The 19,745-nt window shown below is 51.2% G+C and overlaps 1 protein-coding gene across 9 annotated transcripts in view; it reads right to left on the reverse strand.

Moving 5' to 3' along the window:
• CEP72 (centrosomal protein 72) overlaps nucleotides 1-12,798 on the reverse strand; it is a 37,198-nt gene extending 24,400 nt beyond the window's left edge. For 7 of the 9 annotated variants that reach the window (XM_070774917.1, XM_070774913.1, XM_019983136.2 and 4 more), the window contains exons 1-4: nucleotides 12,652-12,798; nucleotides 5,585-5,712; nucleotides 4,538-4,730; nucleotides 1,977-2,085 (exon numbers count right to left, since the gene is read on the reverse strand). In XM_070774917.1, the coding sequence (XP_070631018.1) occupies nucleotides 1,977-2,085; nucleotides 4,538-4,730; nucleotides 5,585-5,712; nucleotides 12,652-12,730 (509 nt within the window). In that variant the 5' untranslated portion in view covers nucleotides 12,731-12,798. Of the gene's footprint in view, nucleotides 1-1,976; nucleotides 2,086-4,537; nucleotides 4,731-4,889; nucleotides 5,181-5,584; nucleotides 5,715-12,651 lie in introns of those variants that run through there. The other 2 variants (XM_070774915.1, XM_070774916.1) reach the window with 2 other exon arrangements.
• Nucleotides 12,799-19,745: the final 6,947 nt, after the last annotated feature.

Raw genomic sequence — 19,745 nt, forward strand, 5'->3', positions numbered from 1 at the left:
ATATTGTCAGCAATGAACAACTGGAATTTTAAATTAAAAAGCCTAAATTAGCCTCAAAAGACCAACATACTAAAGCATAAGTCTAACAAAATATGTACAGCATCAAATCAGGAAAACTACAAACCTCTGATAAATGAAATCAAAGAAGAACTAAATAAATGGATATTCCATGTCCATGGATATGAAGACTCAATAGTGTTAAGATGTCAGTTTCTTCTCATCTGTAATTCAACACAATCTCAATCAAAATTCCAGCAAGGTATTTGGTGGATATTGACAGATTAATTCTAAAAGTTATATGGAAAGTAACTGGCAACTCAATGTTGAAGGAGGACAAAGTCACAAGACTGACACTGCGTAACTCATAAATGCACATGGATGTGGACGAAGCTAGAGAGCTCTGCGGGGTCTTTTCTGTAGGAAGGCACCAACTCCACCACGAGGGCTCCACCCGCAGGACCTCATCGCCCCTAACAGGCCCTGTCCCCTAAGCCACTGAGTTGGGGGTTGGGGCTCCAGCATGTAAATCTGGGGCACACAATACTCAGAGCATTCTGCGGGGTTAGTTAGCTGGGTTTGAAATGGGGATGTGAGGGGAGGGGAACTCCAAGCGAGACAGCTGAGGGAAGAGGAGATTCCCGGAATTTGGAACTGATCTTAAGATGTTAGAACAAAGTATGGCCCACGAGTCAAATCCAACCCACACCTGTGTTGTAAAAGGTTTATTGGAACACAGTCTTTAGTTTATGTACTGTCTACAGTTGCTTTCATCTACAAAGTCAGGGTTGAGAAGTTAAAACACAGATCATACAGTCCACGGAGCTGAAAACACTCTTTCCAGCCCTTTACAAAAAAAGTCAGCTGACCTCTACGTTAGAGAAATTTACAGATGAACTAAGGTGTGTAATGGAAGAGAAAGAAAACTATTAAAAGCTTCAGACAAAACAAAATGGTATTTAAGAAGGAATATATAATCCTCACACATTACAAGCTAGGTAAACGCCATGGACTGACTTACACCTTTAGAATCAACGAAACACACGAAGACTGTGCTTTCAGAACACACGTGCTACCACCCCGACATCTCAAGTCAGACATAAAGATGCAGACGGCAGGCGCTGGGAGGCGCTGAGAAGCCAGGCACAGGCGGCACAGGCTCCCACAGCCCGCACAGGCTCCCACAGCCCGGCACAGCGAGCGGGAGCCCTGCCCGCAGAGCAGAGAAAGGAAGGGGGACGCCGGAGGGAGCAAAGCCCAAGAACCGACACGGCCAGGTGGGAAGAGGGGGCTCCAGAGCTGCCAGGTCTGTCAGAGTGCTCCCGTCCACAAACAGCAGTGTCTGCACCATCTGAGATCAGAAAGGAACAAACAGAGCCTGGAAGCAGCAACCATTAGAGACGGGCAGGCGGCTGCCTGAGGGGTGGGCGGGCGCTGGTAGGTGGGACCGCGGCTTCTTGCCACAGGCCTTTCGAGCTACGTATCAGTATTGGGTTGGCCAGAAAGTTCTTACCATCTTACAGAAAAACTCAAACATTTTGGCCAAACTAATATTGAAAAGTAACCTACAGAAGATGTGATGGACAGGAAGAGAGGCTGTCCTACGGTATCCTTTATCGCCAGCTGGTGTGGGGCGTCTCTCCCACCCCCACCACACCTCCCGCAGGCCTGCCCTCTAAGTGGCAATCCGCATGCAGAGTTTGTATCTTCAGTTAATACAGAGGCTGGCATTTTTCTATCAACAGTGAACACTCCTCAAGAAGTTCAAACACCACTTCTGTTCATGGGCTTCCTTGATAGCTCAGCTGGTAAAGAATCCACCGGCAGTGCAGGAGACCTGGGTCAGGAAGACCCCCTGGAGAAGGGCAAGGCTACCCACTCCTGTATTCTCGCCTGGAGAATTGTACTATACAGTTCATGGGGTCACAGAGAGTTGGACATGACTGAGCAACTTTCACTCTCGCTTTTTCTGTTCATACCTTTCTTCTCTGAAAACAGATGGGAAGCTCTGCTCTGAGTCCAGCGATTCCTCTGAACCAAAATGCAGCCGGGACGCTCTCCGCTCACTCTCCCTCACGGGGCGGTCATCTACAGAGAAGACACCATGGGAAAGTAGCGCCCAGAGGCAGGTGCCAGGCCCCGCCGTGGCGCACCTGCCGGCCTCCCATGGGGAGCAAAGGTGTCCTGCCGCCCACTCAGCCTCACACGCACCTGACCAGAGGCACTGCCCTGTTCTGGGGCCCTTCCCTCCCCCGAGGGCCAACCCACCACAGGAGCCCGTGGAGGTGCTGAGCGTGATCCCCGGAGGCTGCAGCTTACACCAGGCTTGAGCCTCAGACAGGAAGGGAAACACACACTCAAGTTCACGTGCAGGCACACCCTTCTCGTCTCCTCTTGACACATATCAGGGATGCTGGGCAAGGTCCCCAAACACCCCTAACAAGTGTCCACGGGCGAGGAGCCCAACACACTGGAGAGAAGAGGCCCAGGCCACGTGCTGGCACCCAGGGCTCACCTCTCAGATCCTGGGACTGGAACAGGGGGCAGAGCCAAGCCTAACTGTTTCCACACGTGCCCTGGACCCAAGAAGGCCTCACGTGTCCACAGCCACACCTCCTCGGGAGTGCCCAAGGGAGGCTGCCCTCCCAAACGCTGGTGGCCAGCCCTCAGGAACTTGTCAGGACCACCCCAGACTTGCTCAGGAAGCTGAGCCCACAGCGCCCAGAGGCACATGTCCCAGTGAGAAACAAGGACCAAGGTGTGGACTCTGCATGGCAGCCCTGGCCCCATGCGGGGTGCCCCCGGGAGCCCCCTCCATCCCCTCGGGGACTCCGTCCGCCACACGCTGGTCTGAGGCCTCCTGGGCTCTGCACTCTCATGGCCTGGACGTGGCCTTCATGCCAGCAACTCATGACTCTACTTGCTCAGCCTGAACTTCACTGAGTCAGCGCCATGCCCCTCACTCTGAACTCAAGCTCCATGTGGCTAAGACCAGCGCAAACCTGTCTCACCCAGACCACACCCTCTCTGCACGGCAGCGGCCCCCAGACCCGGCGAGGGCCTCCTCTGCTCCTGGCCAGAGCGCTTGGGTTACTCCCTTGGAGCTCCCACGGCGCCCAGCGGGAGAGCGGGCCTTCCAAGAGCTCCAGGGCTCCCGCAGCACGGACTCCAGTGACTCTCCTTTCTCATGTCTGAGTACCTTTCAGACTGGAACAACTCTATAAGACCGAATCGAAAACTTTTATCACAAGTAGAAACTAATCATTTAAGACTGAAGACTGCACAACTTTCAAGAAGGATTGTAATGCTTCAATAGTTTACAGAATACTTATACAGTCAACTAAGGAGACCTGTGTTCAATCCCTGGGTCGGGAAGATCCCCTGGAGAAGGAAATGGCAACCCACTCCAGTACTGTTGCCTGGAGAATCCCATGGACGGAGGAATCTGATGGGCTACAGTCCACAGGGTCGCAAAGAGTTGGACACGGCTGAGCAACTTAACTAACTAAGGACACAAGCATTTAATCCTCCCAAATATCTAAAAACCAACAAAACGTTGAAACCCTAAGTAGGTCTGAACAAACAGTGCGCCTCTGGGGGTCAGTGCCCCAGGCCCAGGCTGGTGTGACCTAACCACGCAGCCAGGCTCCCTAGAGCCAGGGCCACCAGCCCGGGGACAAGGAGGTGAGCCAAGGCAGGCACAGCTGGGGTGCTTGTGAGAGACGCTCTGTGCAGCTGAGGGGGCAGAACCCGGAGTGTCTGCAGGTCCTGTGGACACTGAACGGGCAGGAGCCATGGTCTGCCCGCTGCCCAGCATCTACCTGACAAGCGCTGCCGTGTGGGTCTCATTTCATTATCTCAGCACCTGGGAGGTGGAGACACCCTGGAATCCCTCCAGCCTCCCCAAGCGGTCAAAGGCCCTCTGAGTGGACAACACGCACTGATCACTGGGGGCACAGAAGGGCCACCACCCTCTAATCAGACAGTCTTAACTGCCCTCAAGCGGCACTTCCACAGGAGGATCAGGTCTAAGACTCTACGCCCTTCTTCCCCAGGGCCTCCCGACTGGCACGCCCTCGGCTCCCGCCGCTTGTCCTGCAAGCCCCAGAGATTCAGTTCTTCCTGGGCCATGGCGGCAGCTGCACCTGCCAAGAGGCTCTCCTGCGGAGGCCCTCCCACTCTCTCACGCTGTTGCCGGGGGCGTGCGCAGCACAGTAACCTCTCATTCCTGTGCTCTAGGCGCATGCAAAACCAGGCTGAATCCAGCCGTCCGACTGAGCCTGGGACAACACCCAGGAGGCCATGCGAGGAAATAGACAACAGAACTTGAGAACAGCTGGAGAGCCGAGCCAGCCCACACCTGTGCCCCAGCCAGCCCAGCAGGCACTTGTGGTCTCAGAAAGTGGCTCCCGGCCGCCTTCCCAGGCAGCTTTTCTGTGAGAGGAGGAAACCAGCTCCCCTCTCCAGAAGGGGCAGCAGCGCGATCGCCCCAAGAACACCAGCAGGGCACCGAGAGAGGCTGGGAGCGCAGCCGGCCTACCCAGCTGCTGGAGCCCTGGGAGCATGTGCACCACGAAGAGGCGGTAGTCAGGCTCGCTCTTCACCACGGGGTTCAGCCGCAGGTCCACGTCCAAGAGCCCCGCCAGGGAGTGGAGCCGGAAGACCTCCGCCAGCGAGGAGATGCGGTTGTAGTAGAGGTTGAGGCTCTCCAGCGCCGTCAGGCACTCAATGCCCTGCCGGGACAAACGCACGGTGACACGGGCGTCGACACACACTCACTCCACACCCCCCGCCCCCCATCACTGGACAGCAGAGCAAAGGTGAGCTCTGCCGGGAGCTGCTCCTGGGCGCGAGGCGGCCGAGCCGGTCAATCCCCGCGGGGCCTCACGCACCAGCTGAGCGACGCATCCAACGCCAAGCTCTCACACCCAGCCCCGTTGGCGGAAGCACCGCTGCCCCCGCTTCACAGATGAGAAGACTGAGTATAGCCGGGACGAGATCTTGCGGCAGACGCTGATGCGAGGGGCAGGGCTCCCAACCAGGTTGGGGCGCTGACAGACTCGCGCTCCAGGCAGGGGCGTCCTGCCTCCCTTTCTCCCCACCGCAGGCCCTGGCAGTTCACACGGCGTTCCCATTCGTCATCGCCTGGGGACTTCTTGCGTCCTCTCCGTCACCAGCGCCTGCTGCGACAGGCACACAAGCCATTCAAGGGCCCAAGGCCACTAACAGTCAGACACACATGGATGAGAAGTGCAGCGTGGGTGCAGAGGACAGCTGATGCAGGATGAAGGAGGGCACACACACGCTCGTCTTTCGGGCCTTTTTTCTTTTACAGACACAACCATCTTCGTCAGAGCGGGGTGATTTCACGTTATAGTTGGAATACAACGCGATGCATAGCAAATCCAGCTCACAGCAAACACAGAGAATGCGGCACAGCACTCACAGTCACTTTAGGTGCACAGTTTACAAGTTTTAGAAGCAGTCGTGAAACACAGTGCCTTTTTTTTTTTTTTTTACCATAAATGTACTTCCCCCTGCTATTATAGCAATAAATTTTCTTTTAAGAAACAAACCTAAAACTTACCTCTAGACTAACCAAGGAGTTTCGTGAGAGATCTAGAGATTTTAGACTTGTTAAATTCATCAAAGAATTTCCCAGGTGAGTAATCTTTTCTTGGTAAGTTCCAGGAATAGATAATGACTGAAGTTCAGCTAAGAATAGAAAATTAAGAGATTTTAAGTTTATTATTTTGCTGAAAATTAATTATTACAGTAATTTAGTCTCCCTCCAAAACCCACTCACCAGGAAGCCCTAAGGGGGCTGCCAGCCCACTGCCTCTAAGCTTCCACGCAGGGATCACATCTGAAACCCTCTCAGGGGCTGACCTGAGGTCACGCCATTACGGGTGATGGCCAGTGGCACTTGGGGGGAACCATACACTTCTCTGGGACACACCCGGTAAACACTTATAAGACAAATGTCACTACAAATATAAGTTTCCCCTCCAGGATTTGGTGATGGACAGGGAGGCCGGACGTGTTGCAATTCATGGGGTCGCAAAGAGTCGGTCACGACTGAGAGACTGAACTGAACTGAGCTGAAACTGAATGAAACAGACACTCTGTGTTTGGATGCACCAAATATTTCCCTGGAAACTTTTGTTTTAAAACACATTTTGATTAAATACAAAACTGGTTTTTGGCTTTCCAGTTTCAGACAAGACAGAGCAGACACATTTCACCCTCTTCCTCCCATTAGACCTAACAACCCTGGACAACAACACAGGAAGCAAGTGCCTGGCAACTGAAGGGTGGGGGCAGAAGGCCAACCGTTTAGGGACCTAAAAAAAGGGTCAAGCACTGAGGGCTGGTTTTGTTGTCTCCTATGCATCCCAATCTGAATGCAAGAGAAGCTGGCCGCCCACAAACACCCATGGACATCTACCAAAAGATATGGGTAAGCCTGCTGTCCACTGTCAAAGATGGTCAGTGATGGCCTTGCAGGAGAGATGGCCTTGCAGGACAGACTCCTGACAACCCCAGCCCCACTCCCACCCAACACCAAGGGAAAATCATGGACCTCGTACCCTTGGCCTTGCACAGTGGCCAGCACTGGGACCGCGAGAGTGGACCCAACTACTGTCCTGGGCTGTCTGTAATGAGGCATCTGTAGAGGCTGTGTGTATGACAGGGGCCTGGCCACCGCCTCAGCAACAAGGCAGCATCCAGGCAGTGACAGAACCGAGTAACAAGATTTAAACAGGAAGCAGAATCCCAATCAAAACGATCAATCAAAAATGATGAAGAACTAGGAAAATCTCAATCTGGATGAGAGAAAACAATAGACACCAATAATGAGATGAGAGAAACCAGAATTATCTAACGAGGATTTTAAAGCAACTGATACAAAAATAGTTCAATGAGCAATTATGAACATGCTTTAAAAAATGAGAAAGTAGGGATTCTTGGCAAAAAACCAGAAGATATAAAGAAGAAACAAATAAAAATTTGAGAAGTGAAAAATAACTGAAAGAAACAAACAAAAGCCATGGGAGCAGCTTAATAACAGAATGGAGATGCCAGGGAAAAATTCAAAGAAATTAAACACAATTGTCCTATCTGACCAAGAGAGAAAACAGACTAAAAAATGAACAGAGCTTCAAGGTTCTGTAGAAATAGAAAAAGCAACCTAACATTCATGTCCTTGGGAACCCATGGACTTCCAATGAGAGTTTCAAGAAGAGAAAAACAGCATGGCTTAAAAAAAAAAAAAAAAAAAATTAAAGAAGTAACAGCTGAAAACTTTCCAAATTTGGCAAAAAAACAAAACCCTACATATTCAAGAAGCTGAAAAAACACCAAACAGAATAAAGGCAAAAGCTAACACATCAGAATCAAAACCACTGATGGCAATGAAAGAATCTCGAGAGCAACCAGAGAGAAAGGCATCACCCAGAGGGAGACACAACTCCCGTGGTAGGGAGTGACTCTTCAGAAACCATGGTGGCCTAAAGGAAGTGCTCTCACATTTTTCAATTGCTGAAAAAAAGAACTTTCATCTTAGAAATCTATATTCTCCAATAACAGTCTTTACGACTGCAGGTGAAATACAGGTCTTCTTAAACGAAGAAACGCTAAGAGAACTTTTCACCAGCACGCCTGCCAGTAGGTAACTGCTTAAGAAAAATCTTTAAACATCAAGGAAAGATAAAAGAAGGAAACCTGGGACATCAGGCATGAAGAAATGAAACAGGTAAACACTTGGGTTAATGCTTCCTCCTAAGCTATTTAAACTGTCAGATGATTGTAAAAAGCAAAAATCTCACCATTACTGTGGCTCTCAGGTATGCAGATGAAATATCTAGACAAATCATATAGTGGGAGAAAAATGAAACCTAAATGGTGGTACACTTGCAGAGTACATCATGTGAAACGCTGGGCTGGATGAAGCACAAGCTGGAATCAAGATTGCCAGGAGAAATATCAATAACCTCAGATATGCAGATGATATTTGCATATATCATACAGGTGGCTGCATTCCCTGGTGGCTCAGATGGTAAAGCATCTGCCTGTGAGGCGGGAGACCGGGGTTCGATCGCTAGGTTGGGAAGATCCCCTGGAGAAGAAAATGGCCACCCACTCCAGTATTCTTGCCTGGAGAATCCCATGGACGGAGGAGCCTCATGGGCTACAGTCCAAGGGGTTGCAAAGAGTTGGACACGACTGAGCGACTTCATTTTCACACAGATGACACCACCCTAATGGAACACAGTGAAGAGAAACTAAAGAGCCTCTTGATGAGGGTGAAAGAGGAGAGTGAAAAAGCTGGCTTAAAACTCAACATTCAAAAAATGAAGATCATGGCATCTAGTCCCATCACTTCACAGTAAACAGATGGGGAAAAAATGCAAACAGTGACAGACTTTATTTTCTTGGGCTTCAAAATCACTGAGGACGGTGACTGTAGCCATGAGATTAAAAGACACTTGCTCCTTGGAAGAAAAGCTATGACAAACTTAAGACAGCGTATTAAAAAGCAAAGACATCACTGTGCCGACAAAGGTTCATATAGTCAGGCTATGGTTTTTCTAGTAGTCACGTAGAGATGTGAGAGTTGAACCATAAAGGCTGAGCGCCAAAGAACTGATGCTTTTACACTGTGGTGCTGGAGACTCTTGGAGAGTCCCTTGGACTGCAAGGAGATCAAACCAGTCAATCCTAAAGGAAATCAACCCCAGATATTCACTAGAAAGACCTATGTTAAAGCCCCAATACTTTGGCCACCTGATGCGAACAGCTGACTCACTGGAAAAGACCCTAATGCTGGGAAAGATTGAAGGCAGGAGGAGGGGGCAGGAGAGGATGAAATGGTTGGATGGCATCACTGACTCAATGGGCATGAATTTGAGCAAAGTCCAGGAGACAGTGAAGGACAGGGAAGCCTGGCGTGCTGCAGTCCACTGGATCTCAGAGTCGTACACAACTGAACAGCTGAACGACAACAACAAAAAATGGTGGTAAAATTTCTATTTTCACTTGACATGGTAAACCATCCACACAAGTAAACTGTGTTAAATCACATAAACACTGTACACTGTAATATGTAGAGCAATGACTAAAAAAGGTATATGAAGAGATACGCTCAGAAATATAATAGATAAATCAAAATCAAATAATAAAAAATACTCAAGTAAGGAAGGGGCTTCCCTTGTGGCTCACCTGGTAAAGAATCTGCCTGCAATGCAGGAGACTTGGGTTCGACTCCTGGGTTGGGAAGATCCCCTGGAGAAGGAAAGTCTACCCACTCCAGTATTCTGGCCTGTAAATTCCATGGACTGTATAGTCCATGGGGTCGCAAAGAGTCAGACATGACTAAGGAAAAGGAAGGAAAGAGGAAACACGGAAAGGAAGGAAATAGGAAACAAAAGAAGAAAAAACAAAGGGAGTAAACAGAAAAATAATAAATGGCACACATAAGCCATATTAATATTAATAAATGGTCTAAATATGCTATAAAAGGGAAGCTTCCCTGACGAGTTAGACAGTAAAGAACCTGCCTGCAATGCAGGAGATGAGGAACCAATGCAGGGTTCGATCCCTGGATCAGGAAGATCCCCTGGAGAAGGAAATGGCTACCCACTCCAACATTCTTGCCTGGAGAATTCCATGGACAGAGGAGACTAGCAGACTACAGTCCATGGGGTCACAAAGAATCAGATACAACTGAGCAACTAACATTTTTACATTGTAAAAGACAGAGGTTAGCAGAGTAGATTAGAAATTATATATAGTATATACTGATTCCCCTGTTAATTCAGTCAGTAAAGAATCTGGCTACTACGCAGGAGACCCGGGTTCGATTCCTGAGTGGGAAAGATCCCCTGGAGAAGGAAATGGCAACTCATTATAGTATGCCTGCCTGGAGAATCCCATGGAGAGAGAGCCCAGAGGGGCTAGTCCAATGGGGTCACAAGAGTTGGACACAACTTAGCAACTAAACCACCATATACCATCTACAAGAAATTTATTTCAAATATTACGATATATGTACACTTACAGATGAAATAGTAAACAAATAGATAAAGACATACCCTGCAAATACTAGACAAAAGAAAGCTGGAGAGGCTACACTCAGTCAGTTCAGTCGCTCAGTCCTGTTGAACTCTTTGCAACTCCATGGACTGCAGCACGCCAGGCCTCCCTGTCCATCACCAACTCCTGGAGCTTGCTCAAACTCATGTCCATTGAGTCAGTGATGCTATTCAACCATCTCATCCTCTGTCATCTCCTTCTCTTTCTGCCTTCAAACTTTCCCAGCTTCAGGGTCTTTTCCAGTGAGTCAGCTCTTTTCATCAAATATTCAGGACTGATTTCCTTTAGGATGGACTGGTTGGATCTCCTTGCAGTCCAAGGGACTCTCAAGAGTCTTCTCCAACACCACAGTTCAAAAGCATCAATTCTTTGGCGCTCAGCTTTCTTTATGGTTCAACTCAAACATCCATACATGACTACACTAATTAGGCTACAGTGTTGGAGAAGACTCTTGAGAGTCCCTTGGACTGCAAGGAGATCCAACCAGTCCATCCTAAAGGAGATCAGTCCTAGGTGTTCATTGGAAGGACTGATGCTGAAGCTGAAACTCCAAAACTTTGGCCACCTCATGCGAAGAGTTGACTCACTGGAAAAGACGCTGATGCTGGGAGGGATTGGGGGCAGGAGGAGAAGGGGACGACAGAGGATGAGATGGCTGGATGGCATCACTGACTCAATGGACATGAGTTTGAGTAAACTCCAGGAGTTCGTGATGGACAGGGAGGCCTGGCGTGCTGTGATTCATGGGGTCACAAAGAGTCGGACACGACTGAGGGACTGAACTGAACTGAATATTAGATAAAGTAGATGTCTCACTGTAGAAAATTATCAGGGATAAGGAGGAATACTACATATGTTACAAAGGTCACTCCAATATGAAGACATAAAAATCCTAAATATGTATGCACCAAATAGCAGTTTCAAGACCCATGAAGTGGAAAGAGAAATAGATAAATCCACAATTATAGTTAGGGATCTCAATACCTATCTCCTGGTAATTGAGAGACTCACTGGACAGAAAATCAGCAAGGATAAAAAAGAACTGAGCAACGTAAGTCAACAGAATCAAACTGATGTTTATACAACACTCCAGTCAGTGACAGAGTACACATTCCTTCCAACTGCACTTGGTACATATAGGCCAGATTGTGGGCCATAAAACTAACTTCAACAAATTTAAAACAATTAAGACCATACAGAGTATGTTTTCTGACCATAATGGAATCACATCAGAATAAATAACAGAAAGAAAAAAAATACCAAACAAACTAGGAAAACCTCCAGTCACACAAAAATGAAAAAAAACATTTCTGAACAATCCGTAGGTCTAAGAGAAAGTCAAGGGAAATTTTAAAAACGCAGTGAACTACATGAAAATGAAAATACAACAAAACTTTTGGATGCAGCTAAAGTTGTGCTTAAAGGGAAACTTACAGCACTAAAATGAAAGTCTCAAATCAGAAATCTAAATTTTCATCTCAAGAATCAAGAAAAAGAGCAAAATAAATGCAAAGCAGCAGGAAGAAGAAAATAATACAGAATCAATGAAATCAAAACCAAAAAACCTATGAAGAAAACCCAAAAGCTGGCTCACTGACAAGTGTAATAAAATCCATAAACCTCAAGACAGACCAAAAAAGACAGAAATGACCAATATCAGAAATGGAAGAAGGGCATCACTACAGACCACACAGACATTAACAAGCTAATAAGCAAATACCACAAACTCTATACACACAAATTTAACACGTTGGATGAAATCAGTTCTGCAAAACCCCACACAACCATAACTCACTTAAGATGAAGTCGATAATATGAATAGTTCTGTAACAACTGCAGACATTGTATTTGTAATTTAAAAGCTTCAAATACAGAAAATTTCAGGCGCATAAGGTTTCGCTGGAAAGTTCTATCAAGCAAAAAAGAACTGGCACCAATTTTACAGAATCTCTTCTAGAAAACCGAAGAGGCACTTTGCCCACGATGTCATGAGCCCGGTGTTACCTTGATACCAGAACCAGACAAAATAATAAAAAAAGAAAACTAGCGCCCAACATCCGTCTTGAACACGAGTCCAGAGATCGTCGGCCTGGGAGGGGCGAACGAGTACGTTTCAGAGATCCTCCAGAAACGAAGGTGCTTCAAGCTTTCGGAGAAAACCAGCCTAATCCAGCTGACTAACGGGTGGAAGGAAACCCAAGTGATCTGCCCAGATAACGCAAAAAACACCGCCGCGAAGGCTCCGCAGACGCGCCCCAGAGGAGCTCCCCTCAGACGGCGCGAGGGCCGGGCCGCCCCGGCCCCTCAGGGGCCTCCGCTCGGGACCCCAGCTCGCCCCGGGCCCCGCTCTTCGGGGGCCCCCAGGCCCGCGCTCTCAGCCCCACCGCCGCCCCGCCCCGCTTTGCGCTCCCCGCGCCCGCCCCTCAGGCCTGGGGCGGCTCGGAACCGAGCGGTCTCTTTCGGCACCTCTGGCCTGACCGGTCCTCCGACACGGCGGCGGGAAGCTCGCGCCCTCGGCCAGCGCCGCCCGCCGCCCGCCGCCCGCCGCCTGGCGCGCACCCAGGTCGCAGTGAGGCGCCAGGCCGCTCTTCTCCCGGATCTTCTCCTCACACAGCACCACCCGCCCGCCCAGCGCCATAGTTTCAAACGGCGCGCACCTGCCCGCGCCTGCGCGCCGGGGACGCAAAGGGCCGGGGAGGGGCGGTGCTGAGGGCGGTGCCAAGGGGCGGTGCTGGAGGGAAAGGGCGGGGGTCGAGGGCGAAGTGGGCGTGGCCAAGGCTTGTAAGGGGCGGGGGCTGTGGGGGCTGAATGAAGGGGCGGGGCCGAGGGCGGGTGGGCGCAGCCAAGGCCGTAGGGCGCGGGGATGTGGGTCTGGCCGAGGCAGCCTGGAGGCGGGGTTAGGGTAAATTGGGGCCCGCCCCAGGGCATACCTGAGTTCCCGCCCCACTTGGGGACCTCGCCTCACCAGGGCACCTGCCCCAGCTGGGGCCCCTATCCACCCCCAGATTGGTCTGCATCCTGGGCTCCGGACCCGCGGATTCTGCCCGAGGTTGCGGCGGCCTACGTGGGTCACTCGGCCACGGCGGGTCCGGCTCTGCCCACGTCCGCAGTTCCTAGGTGACAAGCCTGAACCGCGGGGTTCACGGTGTGTCGGGCTCCCTGGGCCTTTTGTGGAGCGCCTCCAGGGAAGACCTGCACTCCCGTCTGCCTGCCTCTGCCCCAGGCAGCCCGCGTCCTGGGGGTTCCCTTGCCCAGGTCTGGCTTGTTGGTAGCTTCCCCTGGCATGTCACAGCCTGGGTGGTGGCACCGGAGGTGTAGGTAAGATTGTAGGGGCAGGTATAAGGCGCTGGTGTGGGACAGTATGGCAGAGTGTAGGAGAGGTGTAGACAGAGTGTAGGGCAGGGTGTAGACAGGGGCTGTGCTCAGGGGGCTGGGGTGTGGGTCCCCTGCAGGGTACCAGAATCTCTCCTGAGCAGGGCAGGGCTTCACGCCTGCTGGGCCAGGCCCCGTGGGGCCCTGTGCCAAGTCACCTATGGAGACCAGCAAACATTCAGTGATGCTTCATAACTGCCCAGTGTCCCGCTTCCCACAAGACCATGGAGGGACTCTGGCACAGCCAAGGGCATGTGGTCACCAGCCAGGGCTGCCTGAGCGGAGTTGGTGCAGCAAGGACGCTAGAAACAGAGCAAATATCCTGGCTTTCAGAAGTAAACAGGGGCAAACAAAAGGCTTCTGTCACTGACCGCCCCCCCCCCAAAAAAAGCAGCTTGTCCGCCAGGGCACAGCCCACACTCCAAACACCACTGCTTCCTCCTGCTGCCAGTCACTTCAGGTCGGGCAGCCCAATCCTGAGTCCTCTACAGCTTTCTAGAGCATTCCAGGGAGGCTTCCAGGGCCCTCAGCCTTGAGCCCCAGACTGCAGGGTCAGAACATCCCAGGGAGAAGCTGGCCACAGAGATGGAGACCTGAGGGTGAGCCCACGGCAGTCATGCACTGGGCAGTCAGAGGGATCCTCCATGGCGCTGGTGGCCTGGGCCGTCTTGGACTTTTCCCGCACTTTATCTGGCCTTGGCTGGGCGGTGAGGGGCAGGAGGAGACAGGGCAAGCACCTGTGGCACTGGCCGTGGGCCCTGGGAACTGTGGCCTTTTGTATCAGTGTCTCTCTACCCTGGGGTGGACGCCAGCATGGTCACTTCATCCCCGAGGAAACACCAGCCGGCTAGGGGCACCTGGACCGAGAATCAGACTTGAGCTCAGCCCAGGGGTGCTTCTGCACCAGGCCTTCCACACAGGAGGCAAGGAGCTGCACAACCCCGCCTCCACTCCACTGAACGCCTCTGGCAGCCCGAGCTCCAACTCAGGCGGCCATTCCCCTGCCAGATGGCAGGGAACCCCCCATCACATGCGAGGCACCGCCCAGCGGCCAGGGCTCTGGGGCCTCACCCATCAAGCGACAGGCATCTGGTCAAGGACAGCTGCTCACTGGTTCTTGTGCTCATTCGTTCATAAATGTTGAAGAAAAGAGCCCTTTCCCAGCGGTTTTTATATACAAGGTCAACACCAATATGTGTGAATTGTCAATGCATCATTTTGCCAACTAGCCTGTATCCAAAGTGTGGCATACAATGGGGTGTGATGATGCCTGCAGCTGTTTGGAAGGTGAACCGGATTGAGAGTGGGCAGGGGCTCATGTAAACATCTTACTATCATGACTACCTCAACTGAACACAGAATGGAGTCTGTGTTCACACATACGTGTAAATGCTTATATCCAACTGAGCTTTCAGTTAAGATGCAAGTAAAACCCACTGGACCCAGGAGCTATCAGGGGGACCTGACGTAAGGACAGCCGGCTAGAATCCCTAAAGTGGGCTGAGCTCAGCTTGGCTGGCTGGCAGCCAACCCTCTCTCCTGGACACTTGGCCACGCAGCTCGGTTCACAGGGGCAGGGCTCCTTCCTGGCTTTGTCCAGCTAGAGATCCTGCCCTGCCCACAGAGTCCACAGCCCCAAGAGTCCTCTGTTCTGCTGACCTGGGTGGACCGTCCACAGAGCTCCTGAGCCACCTCTGTGCCCACCAGGGCTTCAGCTAGGTGAGGAGGTAACTGAAGCCAGCTTCTCCCTACAGTTGATGACACCTAAAAGCCTGAGTTCCGTTCAGTCGTTCAGTCGTGTCCAACTCTTTGGGACCCCATGGACTACAGCACTCCAGGCCTCCCTGTCCATCATCAACTCCCGGAGTTTACTCAGACTCATGTCCATTGAGTCAGTGATGCTATTCAACCATCTCATCCTCTGTCATCCCCTTTTCCTCCTGCCTTCAATCTTTCCCAGAATCAGGGTCTTTTCCAATGAGTCAGTTCTTCGCATCAGGTGGCCAAAGTATTGGAGTTTCAGCTTTAGAATCAGTCCTTCCAATGAATATTCAGGACTGTTTTCCTTTAGGATTGACTGGTTGGATCTCTTGGCAGTCCAAGGGACTCTCACGAGTCTTTTCCAACACCACAGTTCAAAAGCATCAATTCTTCAGTGCTCAGCTTTCTTTGTGGTTCAAAGAACCATGTCCATATATGACTACTGGAAAAACCATAGCCTTGACTATACGGACCTTTGTCGGCAAAGTAATGTCTCTGGTTTTTAATATGCTGTCTAGGTTGGTCATAGTTTTTCTTCCAGGGAGCAAGTGTCTTTTAGTTTCATGGCTGCAGTCACCATCTACAGTGATTTTGTAGCCCAAGAAAATAAAGTCTGTCACTGTTTCCATTGTTTCCGCATCTATTTGCCATAAAGTGATGGGACCAGATGCCATGATCTTAGTTTTCTGAATGTTGAGTTTTAAGCCAACTTTTTCACTCTCCTCTTTCACTTTCATGAAAAGACTCTTCTCTTTAGTTCCTCTTCACTTTCTTTCATTAGGGTGTTGTCTTCTGCATATCTGAGATTATTATTTCTCCCAGCAATCTTGATTCCACCTTGTGCTTCATCCAGTCCAGCATTTCTCATGATGTACTCTGCATAGAAGTTAAATAAGCAGGGTGACAATATACAGCCTTGACGTACTCCTTTCCCAATTTGTAACCAGGCTGTTGTTCCATGTCCGGTTCTAACTGTTGCTTCTTGACCCACATACAGATTTCTCAGGAGGCAGGTAAAGTGCTCTGGTATTCCCATCTCTTGAAGAATTTTCCACAGTTGGTTGTGATCCACAAAGTCAAAGGCTTTGGTGTAATCAATAAAGCAGAAGTAGATGGTTTTCTGGAATTCTCTTGCTTTTTCTATGACCGGATGTTGACAATTTGATCTCTGGTTCCTTCCTCTGCCTTTTCTAAATCCAGCTTGTACATCTGGAAGTTTTCTATTCATATACTGTTGAAGCCTAGCTTGGAGAATTTTGAGCAGTACTTTGCTAGCATGTAAAATGAGTGCAATTGTGTGGTAGTTGGAACAGTCTTTGGCATTGTGTTTCTTTGGGACTGGAATGATAACTGACCTTTTCCAGTGCTGTGGCCACTGCTGAGTGTTCCAGATTTGCTGGCATATTGAGTGCAGCACTTTCACAGCATCACCTTTCAGGATTTGAAATAGCTCAGCTGGAATTCCATCACCTCCACTAGTTTTGTTCGTAAGTAATGGTTCCTAAGGCCCACTTAACTTCACATTCCAGGATGTCTGGCTCTAGGTGAGTGATCACACCATCATGATTATCTGGGTCATGAAGACCTTTTTTGTACAATTCTTCTGTGTATTCTTGCCACCTCTGCTTAATATCTTCTGCTTTAGGTCCATACCATTTCTGCCCTTTATTGTGCCCATCTTTGCATGAAATGTTCCTTTGGTATCTCTGATTTTCTTGAAGAGATCTCTAGTCTTTCCCATTCTGTTGTTTTCCTCTATTTCTTTGCATTGATCGCTGAGGAAGGCTTTCTTATCTCTCCTTGCTATTCTTTGGAACTCTGCATTCGAATGGGTATATCTTTCCGTTTCTCCTTTGCCTTTTGCTTCTCTTCTCAGCTATTTGTAAGGCCTTACAAAAGCCTGAGACTTCTCAGGAAAATCAAAACTTCCAGCTCTTTCTGAAAGTACAGAGACAGGACACCTGGGCGTGAATTTCTGCATGGGCGCGTGGGCGTGAGCAGCGGCCGCCCCGCAGGCAGGCCATGGCTCCACCTGGACAGCCCCTCAGGACTCTCACCCAGAGATGCGGGACTGGGTGCACCTAGCCTCTTCCAGGTGGGAGCTGCCCTGCCCACCCCTCCCCGCCACACACTCCTGCTCATCCCACCGGGGCAGACACAGGGATGAGGGCAGACCTCAGCTGAGACACCAGGGGCCCTGACCCTCCCGAGGACCAGGCAGAGTATGACCTGGGGTCGGCAAGCCTCACAGGCCTGCTCCCACCCTGGTCCCTCACCACCAGCCTCGGTCAGCCGCTTTCACTCCTCCCCGACAACCTGCCTGTGCTGACCCTGAAGATTCCAGCATCGCCCTGCCTGCCCTGGAAGCACTGGTTCCCACTGGGCTTGGAGCCCTCACGTGGCAGAGCTTGGTGAGTGCCCAGCAAGGGGCCAGGCGCTGCAATGCTTTTGACAGTCACTGGTTACGTCTCCTTTATAGCGGGCAGCGTCGAGGGCCACAGGACTGAGAGCCAGGCACTCAGGTTGAACAGTACAGCCGGAAGAGGGGCCTGTTGTGGGGCGTAGGGGAGCCAGCCTATGACCAGCAGGGTGCCCTGGGCTGGCTTTCTGGCCTGTGTGGCTTGGGCAAGCTGCTCTCCAAACATAGTCTTCTCATCTCTATAAAAAAAATTAACAAGGTTCTCCAGGGGAGCAGTGGTTCCTAGCCCTCTTCAACCTTGTCTATTTATAATGTAGGGGGTGGAGACCCTCTCTACATCTCTTACAGCTGTGGTTGGCCACTTCTGACTGATAAGAACTAAGCAGGAGGCTGCAGTGGCACTTGGGGGTAAAGTTTTGATTTTCTGGAAAAAGGAATACGTATAGGTGACATATGCCAGGACCTTCTTTTTTTGCCTTGACACAGTTGTGATACCTGGAGCTGCAGCAGCCATCTTGGCACAATGAAGGAGGAAGGAAGTTGACATCACAGAGGTGCCCAGCCTGTGCTCCAAACCAGTGCCAGTCGCTGGCCTCCAGCCTCCTGGCCCAGAGAGAAGAGACTAATGCGGAGTGACCGGTGCTGCAGCTGAAGGCATGCCCACCTGATCCTGGGATCAGTTGAGGTGGGAGATGGAACGTGTGTGATACAGACTAGACCACTCAGTCAAGCATGTTCAGAGCACATGCAGCTGTAAGGCACATGTGTACAGGCAACAGCTGTAAGGCACATGTGTACAAGCATGTTCAGAGCACATGCAGCTGTAAGGCACATGTGCCACAGGAGGGCTCCCTTTCCACTCGGGGGAGACAAGACATGGTCCCCAAAGAGGAAGGGGAGGGGGTGTGGGGGTGGGTGCTCCTAGCAGAGGAGTGGGGAGTGAGAGGCCCCCAGGCTCAGTCAGGGAAGAGGAGACGGACCGGGTGGACCTGTCACTTCCTCTTCTCAGGGGCCCCGTGTGGCTCTGAGTGTGGGTCCAGCCTGGCCCAGTCCAAGCTTCTTGATGATGATGGAACAGATCAGGGCGAAGTACAAGCAGAACCTGAAAATTAGCTGACTGGTTTCCCAGCTACAGAGTGAGTGTGGATTCTGAAGCCATGCCCTCTGCCCTTTGTCACTTATAATGATCAGCAGTTGAAATGAATAGTCCATGATGAGGCTCCCAGAAAAGCAAACAAATGCAGAGGGAGATCTTTGCTCCGGGAGCTCACAGTTTCCTGCGTAGTGTGTTTTGTGAAACTGAAAAATGCTCTTTCCCCCCAAAGAGTCCGTGTGGAACCTGTGGTGCTCCTGACTGTTGCCTGTGTGTCAGAAGACGAGATTAACCTCAGGGTCTTGGGGGGATTTTCTCCTGGGTTTCTGGGTGGGCCCATGCGCCATCACAGGTGTCCCGGTAAGAGGAGGGCAAACGCAGACACACACACACACCGAGGACCACACGCTGACGGAGGCAGAGCGGGCGCGACGCTGCCACAGCCCCAGGGGCATCCGGAGCCCCCAGGAGCTGGGGGAGGCAGGGAGGCCCTTCCCCGAGGCCCTGTGTAGGCGGGCACGGCCCTGTGACACGGGCAGCTGTCCACGTGGTCACCGTGACCCTACACGTGAGCCTCTGCGAAGAGGCTCCCTGGGGTTCTGTACCCTCTCACGTCTCAGGGGCACCTGGAGGGACCCGGAGGCCCAGGCAGGTGTCCAGAGAGGAGCTTTGCCAGCCACGGGATCTCAACCGACAGCCACAGGACCCCCAGGGTGAGGGGCATCGCTTGGCACTCACCTGAGCTCTGCTCTCCAGCAGTGATGGAGACCACCCCCCACGAGACCCCGGGCACCAGAAAGGAGGGGCGGCCACATGGCCAGCCTGCCACAGAGGGCCAGGCACAGGCTTCCTGGGGTGGGTCCCCCTGGAGCCGTATCACCTGAGGTGCACCTTCTTCGGGACCCCACGGGAAAGACTGAGGTGTCTCCTGACCTCTGCGCTTTTGTGAGTGCCTGGTCGGGTCGGACTCTTTGTGAGCCCGTGGACTGCAGCCCTCCAGGCGTCCCC

This window comes from Bos indicus, chromosome 20 (assembly GCF_029378745.1).
Source record: "Bos indicus isolate NIAB-ARS_2022 breed Sahiwal x Tharparkar chromosome 20, NIAB-ARS_B.indTharparkar_mat_pri_1.0, whole genome shotgun sequence".
Taxonomy (NCBI): Eukaryota; Metazoa; Chordata; class Mammalia; order Artiodactyla; family Bovidae; genus Bos; species Bos indicus.